This window comes from Misgurnus anguillicaudatus, chromosome 23 (genome assembly GCF_027580225.2).
Source record: "Misgurnus anguillicaudatus chromosome 23, ASM2758022v2, whole genome shotgun sequence".
NCBI lineage: Eukaryota > Metazoa > Chordata > Actinopteri > Cypriniformes > Cobitidae > Misgurnus > Misgurnus anguillicaudatus.
The window spans coordinates 25203474-25222967 of record NC_073359.2 but is presented as its reverse complement, the minus strand read 5'-3'; the positions used below and the strand labels follow the sequence as shown (position 1 = coordinate 25222967).

Here is a 19494-nt window from a genome sequence, read left to right as displayed (position 1 = left end):
TTGTATTGACTTGTTGATTGTTATGAAGATGATAGAGAAACATTGCATTTTATTATTTTAGAAAAGTATTATTTCTGAATGTTCAGTAAATATATTGCTGTAGAAAACTCAATTCACTTGCTGGGTTTGGATGTTGATGTTTCGTTTTGGGTCGCCCTTGTTGTGATTCGTGTTTGTTTTGGTTGGTCTCTTGACACTTGGCTTTTTGCCTGCTGGTTTTTTCCTGGTTGTGTTAACTTTGTGTTAATGCGCCACATTTGTTATGAAAGTTAATAGTGTAATTCTGTGGTGTTTGGTACGTAATGGTTAAGATCATCACCTAATTCATTTACTAATCAAAACTTTATTTTCTGTCAAAAATGTAAATGAGATCCAGTGCTTACACAGCAGTTTGTCATTAAGGAGTTTTAGAAACTTTGGACAAAAATATCTGCTGTAAATTGGGAGGCACAAACATCAAGAATCAGAGTATGAATCTCAATCACGGTGACAATTAAATGAAAAACTTCATGCTGCAATGCATGCTGGGTATTAACAAATTCCAAATCTCATTCAGGACTCCCCGCATGCACTGCAGCATGGATAAATAAGGATTTTTTTAACAGTTTTAATTGTCACCATGGTTGAGATTCATAGTCTGATTCTTGATGTTTGTGCATCCCAATTATACAGCAGATATTTTTGTCCAAAGCTTCAAAAAACTCCTTAATGACAAACTGCTGTGAAAGAGTTGGATCTAATATACATTATTGGCAGAAAATAAACTTTTGATTAGTAAATTAATTATCTTTACCATTATGTACCAACAACCACATAATTACACTATTAACATTTCATAACAAATGTGGTGCATTAACACAAAGTTAACACAACCAGGAAAAAACTTACAAGCAAAAAATCAAGTGTCAAGAGCCCAACTAAAACAAACACTAATCACAATAAGGGTGACTTAAAATGAAACAAAACATTAACATCTAAAACTAATAAGTGAATTGTGTTTTCTACAGCAATATATTTACTGAACATTCAGAAATAATGTTTTATTAAATAATAAAATGCAATGTTTCTCTATCATTTACATAACAATTAAACAAGTCAATATAATAAACAGCTGTTGTTTTAAACATTGTGTGAACATTAAAACATGACATTGTCATAACGTTTAAAAATGGTAAAATGTAACTTTACTCTAACGTTCAGACAACAGAAACGTTCTTAGAACTTAAAAAAAACTAATCGCTTTTAACGTTGCCAGAATGTTTTTGGGAACATTGGGAACTTTCAGGGAACGTTCTTAGAACTTTTTATTTCTAGCTGGGGCAGTTAATATTAAATATTTTGCCTCATTAACAGACATAAATCAGATGTGAGAAATAGAAAGGTTTAAAATATTATGCATTATGCAGTTAGGAATAGGAATATGTAGGCCTGTGGTATGTGAAGTAGGGTCTAATCAGTGATTATGAGATTAATTCATGCTTTTAAAAAACATTGTTAGATCGTTATGTTTTTACGTTATATAAAATGATGTATGTATAAAAAAAACATAAATAAGTAAAAAAAATTACCAAAAATGTTTAGTTTCACAGACAGGTATTCAGAGGCATCATGCCCATTCAAACTGGTTTTTATCTGTTTTATATGCACAACATTATCAGCTCTGTGCGGCAACCATGTCACTTTTCAGAGATTTTCGCCGATTTGATAGGGTTTTGATGTTACATGCTAGTTTATTAATGAGAAAGGCACTACAGACGCAACAGAGCCCAGTCGCAGATGTCATTAGCATCTGAACACGGTCGCAGGCTCCTTGCTACTGCATTTTGCTATTTGAAGAATTAAAACGTCGTCAGAAACGCTCACAACATTTCCAAACCCCAGTACGATAATGTCCAGTTAACCTCCGCTGTGTAAAAAATTTATAAAAATGTGACAGTCTTGATGTTATATTTGTAGATTTCTAGATTAATCTTGGTACAACGATAGAGATCACGAGGCGTGGAATCACATGCTATATGAGGTACAATTTAGTGCAATTTTTTTTTAAGTTTTTAATATTTGCAATTAAAATAAAAAGTTGAAAATAAACAAAAAGTAATACGACATTATTTATTTTGAAGCGTTGACCATTAAAATCAATCACGTGTCTGTTGCTTATGTCATTTTAATTGTTTATGTACTTTATGGATTTAAATTACATCCTTCTTTTAGCAGTTGTTGTGCAAATGCTGCTGCACATGGCACAATTAAATCATAGTCAAAACAGTCAATTAAAAGTAATTAAACATAACGCATATAAACAAAAATATGTAAATACGATGCTAATGTCATTATTCTGATTGAATTAACTGATATAAGTATTTGACACATAAACATTTTCACATGAAGGCAGAGCTCAGATTGTTAGAAATGTAAGTGGCAGTGCCATGAAGACTGTGAAAGCTCATTTTTTAATGTCTGTGTATGCACAAATTTCTGTGAGCTGTGCACACTGTGGCCCCTTTAAAAATTGGTGCATGACACCCCTGCATTTATTTACACATCAATGAATACCCTAACAACTCATTTCAAAAGCACTCTTGGTGATTTGATAACCAGGCCTGATTACAAAACACACAGTTACCAAATATAATACCAATTAAAAATAATGCGCAGATGCGGTTTATTCCATCTCTTACATTATGTTGAGTTATATATTGTCAAGTTTTACTATAAGTTAGTATATTTAGGTTAAAATCTCCATACTCTTTTGGTAGAAACACAGAAGAAAGAATTAAGGATTGTGCTTTTGGGCAGATCTGGATTTGGAAGAAGCAGCACAGGGAACACAATACTTGATGAAAATGTTTTTACTCCCTCTCATGGATCCTCTTCAGAAACATCTGAATGTAAATCAGAAACCAGAGACAGAAATCACTACAGAATCACTGTTATTGACACACCTGGATTTTTTGACACCAGACTGAGTGATGAATCATTGAAAAAAGAAATCCTGAGATGCATCAACATGTGTTATCCAGGACCTCATGCCTTCCTCATTGTTTTCAGAGTTGGCAGATTCACAGAACGAGAAGAAGAAGTTATAAAATACATGATTGATTTATTTGGAGAAGAGGCTTTAAGATATTCAGTGATTGTGTTTACTCGAGGTGATGAGCTTGAGCACAATGAAAACATTTATGATATTCTTAAGCACAGTGAAGAACTGAGGAGTTTTGTTCATGTTCACTGTGAAGGTTTTTGTCATGTTGTTGATAATAAATACTGGAATCAGAGTCAGGACAGATACAGGAACAACACAGTTCAGATTGACAATATAATCAAGACTATAGAGAATATGGTGATGAGAAATCAAGGAGGCTGCTATACAAATGAAATATTGGAACGCGTTCAGGCAAGGAAACAGACAACCATTTTTTCCTTTTTTTTACGCGTTTGCTCATGGATTAGGAGGAAAGTGTTTGGATAGCTGCTCATTTAGTTTGAACACAAGAGCTATTCCTTTATGTTGATTTACTTGTGCAAATTCAGTCCCAATTAGGATGGTGGCATGAAATGTAATTTAATTTTAAATGTTGTTTTAAATTTTCATTTTAAATTTTGTTTTAACATGTTGTACTATATAGTGTCTGTGTTATATTGGTAATTTTTGTGACTAAAATTAGCTCATGTATATTCAAATTTATATTATTCATAAATGTTGGGAAGAATCATGCATTAGAACTTCACTGGTGTATCTGTACTTCAAAAATGTCCCACAAGACAATTTTATAATAACGTAACTGTAATATGTCTTCTAATCTGCATTTTTAGGCAGGACATTTTGTCATGATTCTGCCATCTCATCCTTTGTTTAATCTAGTCTTGCAGGATCATGACGGGCCCATGATTTGTGTGGGATCACGTGGTCTTAGTATTGGTTTTACAAGACCACGTGTTCCCGGTGTCTTGTCACTTTTACCTCGCTCCCTTGTCACCCTCATTGTTTAATCCATGTCACCTGTTGTCTTCATTAGTCTAGTCTAGTCTAGTCTAGTCCCGTGTATTGTGTTCTATCAGTTTATTGTTTAGTGTTACCCAATTTAGTGTAGTCCATCATATTCTGTATTCCAGGTTATGTTGGTTTTCCCCCTTGTGGGTTGTTGATTTCCGTTTTTGTGTCACAATAAATTCCCTTTTTTTTTGTACATCTGTGTCTTGCACTTGGGTTCTTTTTTGGGGTTTTGGGTTCTCTACTACGTATCGTGACATTTAGAGATAGGACAGGAAAAGTTATGAAGTTTGTGATTTAAGCCACACATCATGTACGAAAATACATAAAATTAGGAATGTCAAAATTCAGTTAAGTAGCAATATTTTATGCCACAGTGCTTAACACAACTTTAGTTTATTGTATTTAACATATTGGAAAGAGAAAGAACAGAAAGCATTGATCCAGTGATTGATTTTAAATAAAACAACTTGAAATGAATAGTCATCAGATTAAAGGGGTCGTTCTGTTATAATTTATTTATCCTGTTTGAATTGCAAACCTTAATTTATTCAGTTAAACACAAGAGAATATATATTACACAGAATATTAATGACTGATAATCTAACATCTGTCACACAAGTTAAATAGACTCTACACAGTGAAATAAAGTTGTGACAAAACAAACAGGAAATGTGTTTTCTCTTTTCTTTATACTCGAATAAGTACAAGAAGAACATGATTCATCTCTCTGTTAACTCAGTATTTCAGTTTAAAACAAAAATCTACATCTTATGGCATTTGGGTTTATTTGTTTTTTGCTAAAACAACAGAACATTTTCACATAATACACTCTTAGAAAATAAGTTACAAAAGCTGTCACTGAGGTGGTACCCTTTCAAAAGCTACACCTTTGCAACTAAAGAGTCCATGTATATAACTGTGTTGTGACTGTTTTAAAGAACAGTTTTTGTATATTTTCTCCTAGAGAGTAGAGAAGTGCCTTGTTTTATACAATCATACATTTCTAATTGATAAAAATCAGTATTGGAGAGATGGAAATATGTGATATTACTTTTTATGTAAATATCCCATTTATGCTGCTTATATCAACTCATACGGAGTTATAAAATATATTGTCAAATGTTTTGTAAGTAAGTATATTTAGGCTAACATTTTGATCTTCATATTCTTTCAGTAGGAACACAGAAGAAAGAATTAAGGATTGTGCTCATGGGGACAACCGGAAATGGGAAAAGCACCACAGGGAACACAATACTTGGTGAAAATGTATTTCTTTCCTCTTCTAAAACCTCTTCAGTAACTGCTAAATGTAAATCAGTAACCAGAGACAAGAATAACTGCAGAATGACTGTTATTGACACACCTGGATTTTTTGACACCAAAATGAGTGAAGAAATAGTGAGAGAAGAATTCCTGAACTGCATGGTCATGTGTTCTCCAGGACCTCACGCCTTCATGATTATTTTTAAAGTTGCCAGATTCACGAATCAAGAAAGAGGAGTTTTAAATGAACTGATTCATATATTTGGAGAAGAAGCTCTAAAATATTCAGTGATTGTGTTTACTCATGGGGATGAATTTGAGCCCAATCAAACAATTCATGATATTCTTCAGCATAATGAAGAACTGAGGAGTTTTGTTGATAAGTGTGGAGGTGGCTGTCATGTTATAGATAATAAATACTGGAATCAGAGTCAGGACAGATACAGAAGCAACACAGTTCAGATTGACAATATAATCAAGAGTATAGAGAATATGGTGATGAGAAATGGAGGAGACTGTTATACCAATGAAATCCTGCAGAGCGTTCTGGCAAACAGAAAAAGGAGGAAAATGAAGGCCATTCTTTTTGGTCACGTTTATCAGCAGTAGGCTCGTGGCTACGAAGGAAATTGTTTTGAGTCATGTAGTTTGACTACACACTACACAATATACACAATCATTTCATGTTAGTGAAACAGCAAGAACAGATATTTGGTCGCACTTAACAAATGCTACCACTTCGCACTTAATTCTTTAATAGCAGCAAATACACAGTATTTACTCAACTTGAGCAGTCATCTCAGATATTGACGTCAGGACAATATGATCTTATTTACTTAAATGTTCTTATTTTTAAAGAAAATTCCTGACAGGGTCATAGTTAACCTTCTTATCATCTACCAGTTTCACAAGACCACAATAAACAATGAAATTTCTTGTGAGTTAATTATCTTGTCACTTGATTGTATAGGGTACAGATTGTATGTGGGTTCTACATTTGAATGTTTTCAGATCTTCTTTTCTATAAACTAATAATAGTTGACTTCCTGTATTAATGTCTTTCTATATTTTGACACATCCTGTAAAAGTGAAGTCAACCATCTCACTGCATTAAAGTTTAACAAGCATGAGGACCACACCACTTTTATTCTGTAAGTTAATCTTACTGTCATTATCTTGAGGTCCGGTTATGATATTTTATGAGGTTTAGTGTAAATCACAGTGTAAAACAGTCAGATATAATGTGGATGATGTTTGTGTGGTTTTCTTTACAGATATTCTGTTGTGCTGTCAATCTACAGAGAGTTTAACTAATAAACAAGTGACTTTAGGGGAAAATGTGACGTTAAACTGTAATATTGATGTTAAAGACATTTATTGGCTTTTCCAGAAACCATTAGAATGTCTAGAGGTGATATTTCATACTTTTACATACCTCAGCTTTGTTTACTGATAGAAGACTCAGAAAAAAATATTCATCACAAACTTACAGTCGTTTGTTTATTAGTAATATAACAATAGATGAATTGGGAATATATTATTGTGCAAAAGCTATCGTAGCTCTGAAGCTCAACAGTGGAACAAAACTTTATACTACTGGTAAGTGTTTATAAAATTATCAAAAAATCTATTCCTATACCTCACATGTGCTTTGCATTACATGTAATTGTAAGAACTATCAAATATGTGGTACATAAGTGAGATTCTTGCTTCTAATAGAAACTAAATGATGTAATAATTGTAATAAAACGTATAAATTATTATACATTTCAAAGGCTTTTCAAAGCTTCAAATCAATTGAAACGATTGCTACGACAAATGATTCACTCTTTCGAAGCGCTCGAAATACATACATATGGCGCCACCTGCTGGCGAAAACGTCTTAAAAGCAACAAGATTCAGTCCAAACATTTGACACTTTTTACAAAATAATTGCGTTTTTTTAAATGTTTTTAAAGAAAAATGAATTATTTAACTTGATTAAGCCATTAAGTTGTGTTTTTAGTTTTATTTAGGACAAACATACATCATTAAAAATCTAACTCCCCTTTTTAATTATGCACATGTTTGTCATTAAAACTGTCATTAAACAAAATGTAGGCAAACCTATAGTGTTATCAGTCAGAATGATGAATGTTTTATGAACTTGCATAATAAAACTGACCCGAGATCACCTAAACATATTAGACACTGGTCTATTGTGATTAAATCCCCCTAGTGGTGAACCATCGGAGTTTCGAAAGCCTCGTTTGGTAAAATCACGTGACTTTGTCAATTTAAAATACGCCCCGAACTAATGATTCGAAACAAACGATTCGTAAATGTTTCGAGGCTTCAGGAAGCAGCTTTGAAATCCCCATCACTATTGAGAATGTTTTTTTTTTAAACAAAAGAAAGACAAATTGAGGTTCCTGTTCATGTGGGAGTGGAGGCTAATGACGTGGCCTTAACTGGGCTAAATTATTCCCTTTATAATATAGAAAAACATGCAATAGGTAAATGTAGACATTGTGATCAAACAGAGACAATACAGCATATTTTATTTAAGAATAAACCTTATTCGGGAAATATTGGGTATAGAAACTTAAAATGTACAAAGCCTTTTGGAAGTATACAGCCATTATGAAATTTGTTAAAGGGGTCATATGATGAAAATGTTAGCATTGCCACTTTGTAGGTTTGAGCAAAAATGTGTCGTTTTGGGTGTGTTTTTTAAAATGCAAATGAGCGGATGAAGTGCAAACACTGATCACAATGATGGTGGTTTGTTGTAATTGAAACTCTATTGTGCTGTCAAGTCCAAAAATGTGTCGTTTTGGGTGTGTTTTTTAAAATGCAAATGAGCAGATAAAGTGCAAACACTGATCACAATGATGGTGGTTTGTTGTAATTCAACTCAATTGTGCTGTCAAGTCCTTCTTTTCTCTCTCTTTCTCTCTGCACTAAACGGCAGTGCAGTGGTTGGAGAGTTCAGATTAAGGAGGCGGTATTATTCTAATAAGATATCCTTATGACATCATAATGAAAGCCATATTTCAATGACCTGTTTTTGCTCACACCTACAAAGTGGCAATGCTAACATTTTCATCATATGACCCCTTTAAAGAAATAGGGCTATACGGGATAATTTCCTTGCACATCTGTGCTCCACACTCCAGTTCAGTAGGTGGCGGTAGTGCACCAACGGTTCGTTTTCCAACCGCCATAAAACATCAGAAGAAGAAAAATTTAGACAAATTTAAAGTCGCTCTTGTTCGCTCAGGGATTTTTTTTAAGAAGAAGAGTCTCTTGAAATTGCGTTTTATTTATTGGCAAAAAATATCACAAAAAATAAACATCTGTTCACAGCCGTACTTACTTAGTACTATTTTCTACAAAACAAAAAAACATATTTAAACTTATTATAAACAGTTTGTTTGCGTTTTGGTCTCAAATAGTGATAGGAGAAACGAAGCTTTTCGAAGCTTCAAATCAATAAATTGATTCAGTTTTTCGAAGCGTACGAAACACCACACGCGCTGGCGACACCTGCTGGTCAAAATAGTGTAAAAGCTGCAAGATCTGTCCAAACATTTAACACTTTTTACAAAATAATAGCAAGATTGTTCTAAAAATATGTTTTTAAGAAAAATAAATTATTTAATTTAATTAAGACATAATTAAAAGTGCATTCTGTGTTTTAGTTTTATTTATGGCAAACAAATCATTAAAACGAACTCCCGAAGCACATTTTTGTCATTAAATGTCTATAAACAAAAAGTAGACAACATGGTAGTGTTATTAGTCAGAAGGATGAATGTTTTATACACTTTTACAATACAAGTGAAGCTCCTAACCAATGATTCGAAACAAAAGACTTGTAAATGTTTTGAAGCCTCATGAAGTGTGCTTCGAAAACGCCCATCACTAGTCTCAAATGGACCAAATTTATCTCTTTAAAATGGGTTCTTTGTTAAACCAAACCTGCTTGTGGAAAGCAACTGAATAACATTTACTTGAATTTTTATTTAACTTTGTTACTGTGTATAACTATGGGAGGTTTTTTCAGCCAAAATTAAAACTTTATTTTCATTTTCAAGGTGATAATGCATCTTTCCTTCCAAATTGAAAAAAAAAATGCAATTGATAATTTTTAATAAAATCTCAAGGCATATATAACGTCATGACTCACTGACTCAAACTGATTAAAAGTGATAGGCTTGCAAACATTGATGCATATTTTATTTCACTTTAGGCTAAAATACTGTAAATAGTTAGTAAATAAATAGCAGTTCAGGATAAATGATTATGTGGTTAATGTAAAATTCAACCTCGATTTAACTTCAATGAGTCAGTAAGTTGTGAAGCCCAGCAGGCAGCGCACAGCTTTCACTCCTCTTTAAGTTTCTCTTATTCAGTGTAAATGTTTGTGATTTAATGTGATTATGTCATAGATCATCTTAATTATTTGTGGTCTCAATCTACAGAGAGTTTAACTCATTAACAGGTTGTTTTAATTTCAAAATGATTTTGTGGTTTTTACTGAACCTTCCCGTTCCTCGATGATAATGTGCACTATGAAAGAAAATAATAATCCTAAATATTATGACCACAAATTCAAAAAGAACAAGGCAAAAACAGCTTTATTGATCAATGATATAACTATTGATAAATCAGAAATATATGAAACAAGGCATGGCGCTTTAAGTCAGTGATGGAGTCAGATTTTACACCACAGGTCTTCTAATATCATCAGAGTAATCCTTTGTTATGTGTTTTCCTTTCAGTTATACAGTAGTTTATTGTATTATAGCTGTATTTGTTTCTGCAAAACCCAGATTCGTTCCAAAATCTAACAAAACAATGCACTGAGCCCCAACAGCAGACAACACATCAGATTGTGATCGCTGCATACATCATACTGAACATTGTGCTTTATGTTGCAATAACTGGTGAGTTGTGTGATCAAAGCCAAACATAACACAGTCACAATAAACACAATAGCATTAAAAGTACACTATCAGAAATAAAGGTCTTTTAAAAAGTAAACCTTTGTTACATATAGAGAGCATATTAGTACACTGCAAAATCCCGGGAGTTAAATTAACACTGCTCAGTGTTTATATAGGTCCACTCTCCAGAGAGTTAAAAAAGTAACACCGGAGAGAGTTAAAAGCAGCAATCTGTGACTTTCTCCTTTCTATCACCATCTCTGTTTGAAAACTGAAATTGCATTTTACATCTTACTTGTAGAGTTATTTTCTTATCTTAGGATTAGATGTTGGCTGTTTCATTTAAAGTCACCATTATTGTGATCAGTGGTTGTTTTAGTAGGACTAGACTCTTGACTCTTTGCTTGTCAGTTTTTTCTAACTGCTATATCTTAGCGTGTTTAAAACACATGTTATAGCAAAGAAAATGTTACTGTGTGATTGAGTATTGATGATTAAAACAAAATGTCAAACATAATCATTTAATGAACAGATTTATTAATATAGTTTTTCCTCCCTCATCAGAAGCATCATTTTCTATTAACAATAAATTACTACAGTTCAAGGTCCAGAACTCTCATAGCAGTTTATCATTCTGAAGGATTTTGATAGTGTGCACAAAAACATTAACCACTGAACAATTTAGATACAAAGACATCAAGAATCGGAGTATGAATCTCAACAATGGTGACAAAGAAAATGGTAAAAAAGTTCATTATTTATTCATGCCGCAGTGCATTCTGGGAGTTCTGGATGAGATTTGTAGTTTGTTAATACCCAGCATGCATTGCAGCATGAAGCTTTTCATTTTATTGTCACCATCATTGTGATTTATACTCTGATTCTTGATGTTTAAGTGTCTACGTTATATTGCAGTTAATCTGTAAGTGTCAGTGTTTCAAAACGGTTCAGAATGAAAAACTGCAATGAGATGGCCGGATCTCATACTACAGTATCACATTATTGACAGAAATAAATACATCTAGTAAGAAGTCACTAAATACATTATTTTTTAGGAGTGTTTTTTGAAAGCATATCCTAATAACCATCACAATCATAGAAATGCACTAGTGTCTGCTCTTTGGCCACAAAAAACATGTTTTAAACACATGCAATTATAACAGCCAGAAAGAGCTGAAAAGCTAAGACTAAGACTCAAGGGTCCAATTGGAACAACCACTGATCACAATGGTGGTGACTTTAAATGAAACAGCCAACATCTAAACCTAAGTTAAGAAAATAACTCTACAGGTAAGATGTAAAATGCAATTTTAGTTTTCAAACAGAGATGGTGATAGAGAGAATAAAGTCACAGATTGCAGGTTTTAACTCTCTTCGGTGTTACTTTTTTGACACTCTGGGGAGTGGACCTATATAAACACTGAGCAGTGTTAATTTAACTCCCGGGATTTTGCAGTGTACCTCAAAGCTACATACTGTATCTTTACCTAAATGGTTCATATAGTGGGCAGTTTTTTACTATCACTTTAACAGTGTTTAATCAGAGATTGTTGTGCTATTTTAGGTCTATTAAAGATCAGCCATAAACTATTCACAAAAAATCCTAAATATCAGAATGGTGGACAAGAACAGATTCTCAATGGCGATCTGGTGAGACACATTTCGTATTTCTGTTTATATCCATGATTTCATTTTGCTTTCTTTACCGGTGTTGTAAATATGTCAGATTTCAATTATTCACAATAGATCAACATAACTTCTTTAAATTTTAAAACATGCAATAGTCTCTAAAAACAGCATTTTTAACATGCAGAAAAGCTTATTTATATTTTATTGCTCTTTCAGTATACAGAAGTGGAGTTTTGTTTGTGTGACAAAGGCGAAACATCCAGTAACAAACAGAAACAAATTACAATACAGCCATAAAACATATCAAACTGTTTATAGATTCCTGTTATGAGACTGAAGTCAAATCAAGAGGATTTAAAATTATTTATTAGACATGCTCCTGGTTTCACAGACATGACCTAAGGCTAGTCCTAGACTAACACATGTTTGAGTTGTCTCAAAAGGAAATAACTTGCACTACCAGATGTTAAAATATGCCAGTGACATTGATTTGTCTCAAGATACACACCAGTAACGTATTATATCTAAGACATGTTTATAAAAGATGCTTAAACATTTTATTTTAACTAAGGCGTAGTCCTGACTTTAGCAAAGCCTTGTCTGTGAAACCAGGCCATGATGTTATGATTTCCTATTTACCCTCATGTAAAACCAAAGTGTGCAGTATATGGCCTGTAAACTTTTATTTTGTAATTATACTGTTCTTTGCTTACTTCTTGTTCGTGTCCCCTGTTATGATTGGCTGGACATCTGTTTACTTTAAATAAATGTTTATTTGTCTTTTATATTATTCTACATTTCTTTTATATAATGCATATTTACTGTCTCTCTCTGTATCTCTGATGTTTTAATCGTATGGTTTTGTTTTGGTACATGTGTGACTTTACAGATGCCTCTTAGTCTCTGGATTAAATAAACATCATTTTATAAATCAATGTACTCAAGTTGAGCAGTCATATGTTAAACGCTGAACAGTCTGATTTTGTTTTCTTTCTTTATTTGTTACAGAAATGTAACTCTTGATTTACAGGTTGAATCACAGTTCGTTTATCGGAAAGTTTATTTAAGAAAGTTGTTTTCTCATGCATCACCTGTGGTTTTGGTCACTCTATGTATTTTTCAACTAATTGTTGACTTCCTGTCTTAATTTTTTGCTGAGTTTTTGTGGTAACGCTTCCTTTAAAAGTGAAGTCAACCATCTCACTGTATTAAAGTTGAACAATCACAGAATGAGGACCACACCGCTTTTATTCTTCTGTAAGTTAATCTTACTGTCATTATCTTGAGCTTTTGCTTTATATTTGAGTTTTAATGTAATTAACAGTATATCAGATATAATGTGAATGATGTTTGTTTGGTTCTCTTCACAGATCTGCTGCTGTGCTGTCAATCTACAGAGAGTTTAACTAATAAACGAGTGATTTTAGGGGGAAATGTGACTTTAGACTGTGATATTAATGTTAGAGACATTTATTGGCTTTTCCAGAAACCGTCAGAATCTCTAGTGGTGATATTTCGTACTTTCACAGCAGACTCTACCTCAGCTATGTTTACTGATCAAAGACTCAAACACAAATATTCAACACAAACTAACAGTCGTTTGTTTATTAGTAATATAACAAAAGAGGAAGTAGGAATATATTATTGTGCAAAACTATACTCCTCAGCTCTAACGCTCAGCAATGGAACAAAACTTTACATTGCTGGTAAGTCTAAAATTACTAAAGAAATATTTTTTGTACTGTACACTTATGAATGTTTTAATACAAATCATCTTTGCTGCTGTACAATGCTGATCAAAGAAAAATCAAATATTTGTGATACTGCCTGTGAAAACCAAAACTAAAGTAATTTTTACTGTTTTCTACATAAACTCATATAATGTAAAGAACATTGTGTGAAAATATAACCTTGATATCTTAACTATTGACTAAGTAAGGTCATGTCAATGATTGAAATTAATGTGAAATCAAATCTTGATGCTCCAAATATCATCAATTTCACAGACAGGAACACATATATGGTATTTCTAAAAAGATTAAACTCAGTTATTCTTGTTATTTAACAAAAGCTGAGACAGAAGATAATGATCACCTACAACACAACAACACAACCACAACACAACATTCAGCTCTGACACTTAGATCCATCTTATTGAATGTCCTGCTCCTCATCATAATAATAGGTAATATTTCTAAGTTTTATTAACAGTAAAAGTGCAGAAAAAAACACAAATGTGAAATAACCAATCTGTTTATGTGGTATTGTAAATATTATTCATCTATTAATTTAATGTTTGTCTGTATCACATAATAACCTTTAAGTTTAATGCAAGTTTTGTTTAATAATACATGTTTTATTATTTTATAAACTTGACTGTGTACTTTAGGTCTGTTGATGGTAAGATATCGTAAACCCAGAAAAAGTGCAAAACCACAGTCGACTGCTAAGGTCGCGCTTAAGCAGATTAATGACCTGAATACAGCTGAGGTAAGACAAACTCGTGTTTGAACACCTCCAAACTTGAAAAGGAAATTGTTTAAACAGCTAACATATATTTTCTGTTCATATAGTTTACAGAAGTGGAGTTTCATCTGTGTGAATAACATTGCAGTGAGGCCCGCAGCATTTTTACATCACAAACTAACACAATATAAATCTGTCTGTCTGTATAGCCTAACAATACAAATACTTACTAGTCCTGTAAATGTTTAACATCATGTTTTTCATAACATTATGTTTATTAATAAAGTACAGTTATGAATAATAATAATAATAAACACCGTTTTATTGAAGTGGCTTTATGCTAGGCTATCCTAGACTAAAACACATGTTTGAGCTGAAAATAACTTACACTGACAAATGTTAAAATATGACAGTGTCATTGATTTGTCTCAAAGTACAGTAATGTATTTTATCTAAGGCATGTTTATAACAGATGCTTAAACATTTTAATTTAACTAAGGCCTAGTCCTGCCTTGTCTGTGAAACCAGGCCATGATGTTATGATTTCCTCTTTAATCTCATGTAAAACCAAAATATGCAGTATATATGGCCTGTAAACTTTTATTTTGTAATTGTACTGTCATTTGCTCTTTGCTTCCTTCCTGTTCCCTGCTGATTGGCTGGACCTCTGTTTACTTTAATAAATATTTTTTGCGCAAACCTTATATTTGATTTAGTGTATCTATATGTATCTCTGATGTTTTAACTGTATTGGTTTACACTGTAAAACGTTCAATTTAAAAGATTACGTTTTCTGGTTACCTCAAAACATTTTTAGTTAGTTCAACTAAAAAAATATTAGTTAACACAACAACTTTAAAATAAAAAAGTATACAGGCAACATCTGATAGATTTACAGGTTGAATCAGTTTGTTTATACTATACAGACATTTTTTAAAGAGCACATATTTTCAAAGTACAATATGCAAAGGTACAAATCCCAAAGTAAATGATGACATGAGTTATCGTTTCTTAAATCTCTTTTTTTGGACGACAACAAACAGAGGTATTCAGGCCAATCACAACGTACTGGTAAGCTGGCCAATCTGAGGACACGGCACTTTTCAGAATGATGAGCTTTGTACAAAATCAATGCTTGCAATGTTTTTAGGGAGGCAGGGCATAAAGGAGCAACAATAAAGTGTGATATGTGGAAAATAATGTGTTTTTGAGCCATAAACCACGGAAACATTGTATCAAATACACAAAATGTAACAACTTTAAGAAAGTTGTTTTCTTATACAGATAACCTGTGGTTTTGGTCACACTATTACTTATTAATAGTTGACTTCCTGTATTAATGTCTTCTGTGGTAACATTTCTTGTAAAAGTGAAGTCAACCGAACCATCTCACGGCATTAAAGTTTAACAATCACAGAATGAGGATTACTACGCTTTCATACTTCTGTAAGTTAATCTTACTGTCATCATCTTGAGCTTTTGTTATGATATTTTATGAGGTTTAATGTAATTAAGAGTGTATCAGATTTGTGTGGTTTTTCTTACAGATCTGCTGTTGTGCTGTCAATCTACAGAGAGTTTAACTAATAAACAAGTGACTTTAGGGGAAAATGTGACGTTAAACTGTAATATTGATGTTAAAGACATTTATTGGCTTTTTCTTAAACCGCCAGAATCTCTAGTGATGATATTTCGTACTTTTACATCAGGCTCTACATCAGCTATGTTTATTGATCAAAGACTCAGACACAAATATTCAACACAAACTAACAGTCGTTTGTTTATTAGTAATATAACAAAAGATGAATTAGGGGTATATTATTGTGCAAAAATACACTCATCAGCTCTAAAGATCGGCAATGGAACCAAACTTTACATCTCTGGTAAGTGCAAATCAAATCTTCTGTTTATATTGTTGTGTTTATAAATGATGTAGGATTTTCTCCTATTTACTACTACTAAAAACACTTTACATGAAAAAGGGAACAAAAACTACATAGTGTTGCTTTAAAACAATTCATATAAGTAAATTCATATCACAATTTTATAGACAAGATGTAAAAAAAAAAAACAATATAGGTAACTGGGTTTTTATCAAAACTCTGTTGGGGAAAGTTACTTTTAAAAGTAATGCATTACAATATTTAGTTACTCCCCAAAAAAGTAACTAATTGCGTTACTTAGTTACTTTTCATGGAAAGTAATGCTTACATTACTTTTAAGTTACTTTTGCGTTACTTTTTCTTACTTGGCTTAGGCTTGATCTATTTTAGGCCTTGCAGGTGTTTTTTATGATCGCAAAAATGTTAAGCTCTGGCCTGCCATCCCCGTTTCTGACTCAAACTGTTCCCGCTCAGGAGCACAGAGTTCGTAATTTTACGTTAATTAGTAATTCAGTTCAGTTTCATTTAGTAATTTTTTTTTTTTAATTGAATTAATTTAACTGAAAAGTAACTCGTATTACTTTTTTAAAAAAGTAACTCAAATATTAATGTGTACATTTATAAAGTAATGCGTTACTTTACTCGTTACTTCAGAAAGTAATATTATTACATAATGCGCGTTATTTGTAATGCGTTACCTCCAACACTGGTGGTTACTACAAAATATTGGTTTGATCATTTATTTTTTGAGCTTTGAGACGTAGTCAACACATCAATATTTAAGAAAATTACAAGATTTTTTTTACCCGTTTTCCCATTATACTGCATTGTCACTAAAGCAGTACCCTTTAAAAAGTACCAGATGAGGGCCATTGTTTGACCATTTTGACAGAGTGTTGAAAGAGTCAAAATTATGTTGCTGCTTGTGTGGTTTTTACAGTTTTAAGGCATTTTACAGGTTGTGCCCAAACTGTGAGACTTACCGAAACATTACATATGTGCTCATCTTATAGCTAATAGTTAAAATCAATAAGCTAATCAAACATTTTGGTAAGATTTCAAACTTTCTTTACACTCTAAGCTGGGTTGATTTAACCCATTGTTGTGTCAAATATAAACATTTCCTGGGTTAATTTAACCCAACAGCTGGGCTCGACCCTTCGACATCCTTTTTTTGAGTGTTTCTCAAACACACAACAATGATGTTAAGAATTTCCTTTTTTTAAACAGAGCCTCCGCCACAAGATGAGAATCAAACCAACCATCAGCCAATTCTGACTGTCATATACATCCCAATGATGTTTGCTGCAATAATAGGTCAGATATCTCAATTCTGATGAAGTACGTTAAAAAATCCACAATAACTGTAATGCACAAATATCAGAATTATCCAAATAATCATGCATAAATATTATAAATAAATATTATATAAATGCAATAATTTTTTTTTATGTTTATGTTACATTTTTAAATGATAAACGTCAGGTTTAATCTGGGGTTATTCTGTATTAGTTGTATTACAGATCAAACTTAAAACTTGCAAGAAAAGCTCCAAAAAATGTCAAGGTGACAAAATAAAACAGCTTTACACGCCAAACGCATCTGAGGTAAAACGCTGTGTGACATCACATACTGTATGGATGTTTATGTCACTCAATTGTTACTTATTTCTATACATACACTTTAAAGAGTAACTAAACCCTAAACCAACTTTTTTTTGTTAATGATCTGTAAGAATGATGCTTTATTAGTGCTGTTCATTGATTTTAGTAAGTTTTTTGACATTTGGATACAAAGTGTTTCAATACTGCAATATATGGTGTAAAAACGTCTGAGTGCTGCCCTCTTCAGGTTGAACGGTGGCTACTGCAGTTGAATTTTCCTATTGGATGTTGAGTCCAAAAAATGACTCGTGACGTAAGCAGATTCAAGCTCACCACGCCCTTGTTACGATCTCAGCACACACTTGGTATGAGCTTAGTTCGTCCCCTCTATCTCCGTTGGGATCTGCCCACTTTTCTTGCATTTTTCAAATATTGCCAGTGGGCGGAGTCAGGCTCTGACCAGGGGTTTAGTTACGCTTTAAGTCCATAGATAAAAAACAGCAATATGACTTATACTGATTGTACATGCATGAAAACTGTGTTGAAAAGTAAAGTGTTTAAACAGCTAACATATATTTTATGTTCATATAGTTTACAGAAGTGGAGTTTCGTCTGTGTGAATAACATTGCAGTGAGGCCGGCAGCGTTTGTACAATACAAACACTTATTAGTCCTGTAAATGTTTTACATAATGTTTTTCAACACCTTTAATAAAGTATAGTTGAATAATAATAAACACACAGTTTTGTTGAAGTGGCTTGATTCTAGGCTAGACTAAGACACACGTTTGAACTAAAAATAACTTACACTGACAGATCTTAAAATATGCCATTGATTTGTCTCAATATACAGTAATGTATTTTATCTAAGGCATGTTTATAAAAGATGCTTAAGCATTTTAATTTAACTAAGGCCTTGTCCTGGCTTTAGCTAAGCCTTGTCTGTGAAACCAGGCCATGATTTTATGATTTCCTATTATGTAAAACTAAAGTATGCAGTATATGGCCTGTAAACTTTTATTTTGTAATGGTACTGTTATTTGTTCTCTGCTTACTTCCTGTTTCCTGCTCTGTCGTGATTGGCTGGACATCTGTTTACTCTAATAAATGTTTATTTGTCTTTTATATTATTCTACATAATATTTTATATGATGTAGATTTAGTTCTCTCTCTCTCTCTCTCTCTCTCTCTCTCTCTCTCTCTCTCTCTCTATCTCTGTATCTCTGATATTTTACTGTATGGTTTTGTATTGGTACATGTGTAAACATTCCTTCAGATGCTTCTTAATCTTTGGATTAAATTAACATCATTTTAAAATCAATGTGCTCAACTTGAGAAGTCATACATTACAGTCTGATCTTGTTTTCTTTCTTTATTTGTTAATTTTTTTCCCCCATTACAGGTAACTCTTGGCCAGAAGTTACCCAATAGTTTCTCTTTATAATGTTTTTTTATGTTTTATATTTTTTTATGTTGTCGTGTCACAATTGAATAGATTTACGGATTGAATTCTAGTTTGTTTATACTCTTAACAGAAATTTTATTCAAGCAAGTAATTTTCTCACACATCACCTGTGGTTTTGGTCACTCTATGTATTATTAAATAATAGTTGACTTCCTGTATTAATGTCTTCTGTGGTAACACTTATTATAAAAGTAAAGTCAACCATCTCACTGCATTAAAGTTGAACAATCACAGAATGAGGAGGACCACACCACTTTTAT

At 32.6% G+C, this 19494-nt stretch overlaps 1 protein-coding gene and 1 gene segment (V, D, J or C); both read left to right on the top strand.

Moving 5' to 3' along the window:
• Positions 1-5203: 5203 nt before the first annotated feature.
• On the top strand, positions 5204-5866 carry LOC141359386 (GTPase IMAP family member 7-like). The gene has a single exon (XM_073861761.1). It carries the CDS (start codon positions 5204-5206, stop codon positions 5864-5866), a length of 663 nt encoding a protein of 220 aa, XP_073717862.1.
• Positions 5867-6232: 366 nt separating this feature from the next.
• On the top strand, positions 6233-18927 carry LOC129454246 (Ig kappa chain V-II region 2S1.3-like). The segment is given in 8 exon segments: positions 6233-6408; positions 10075-10188; positions 11753-11838; positions 12034-13074; positions 15831-16166; positions 17397-17483; positions 17679-17773; positions 18362-18927. Coding segments are annotated over 5 exon segments (579 nt in total).
• Positions 18928-19494: the final 567 nt, after the last annotated feature.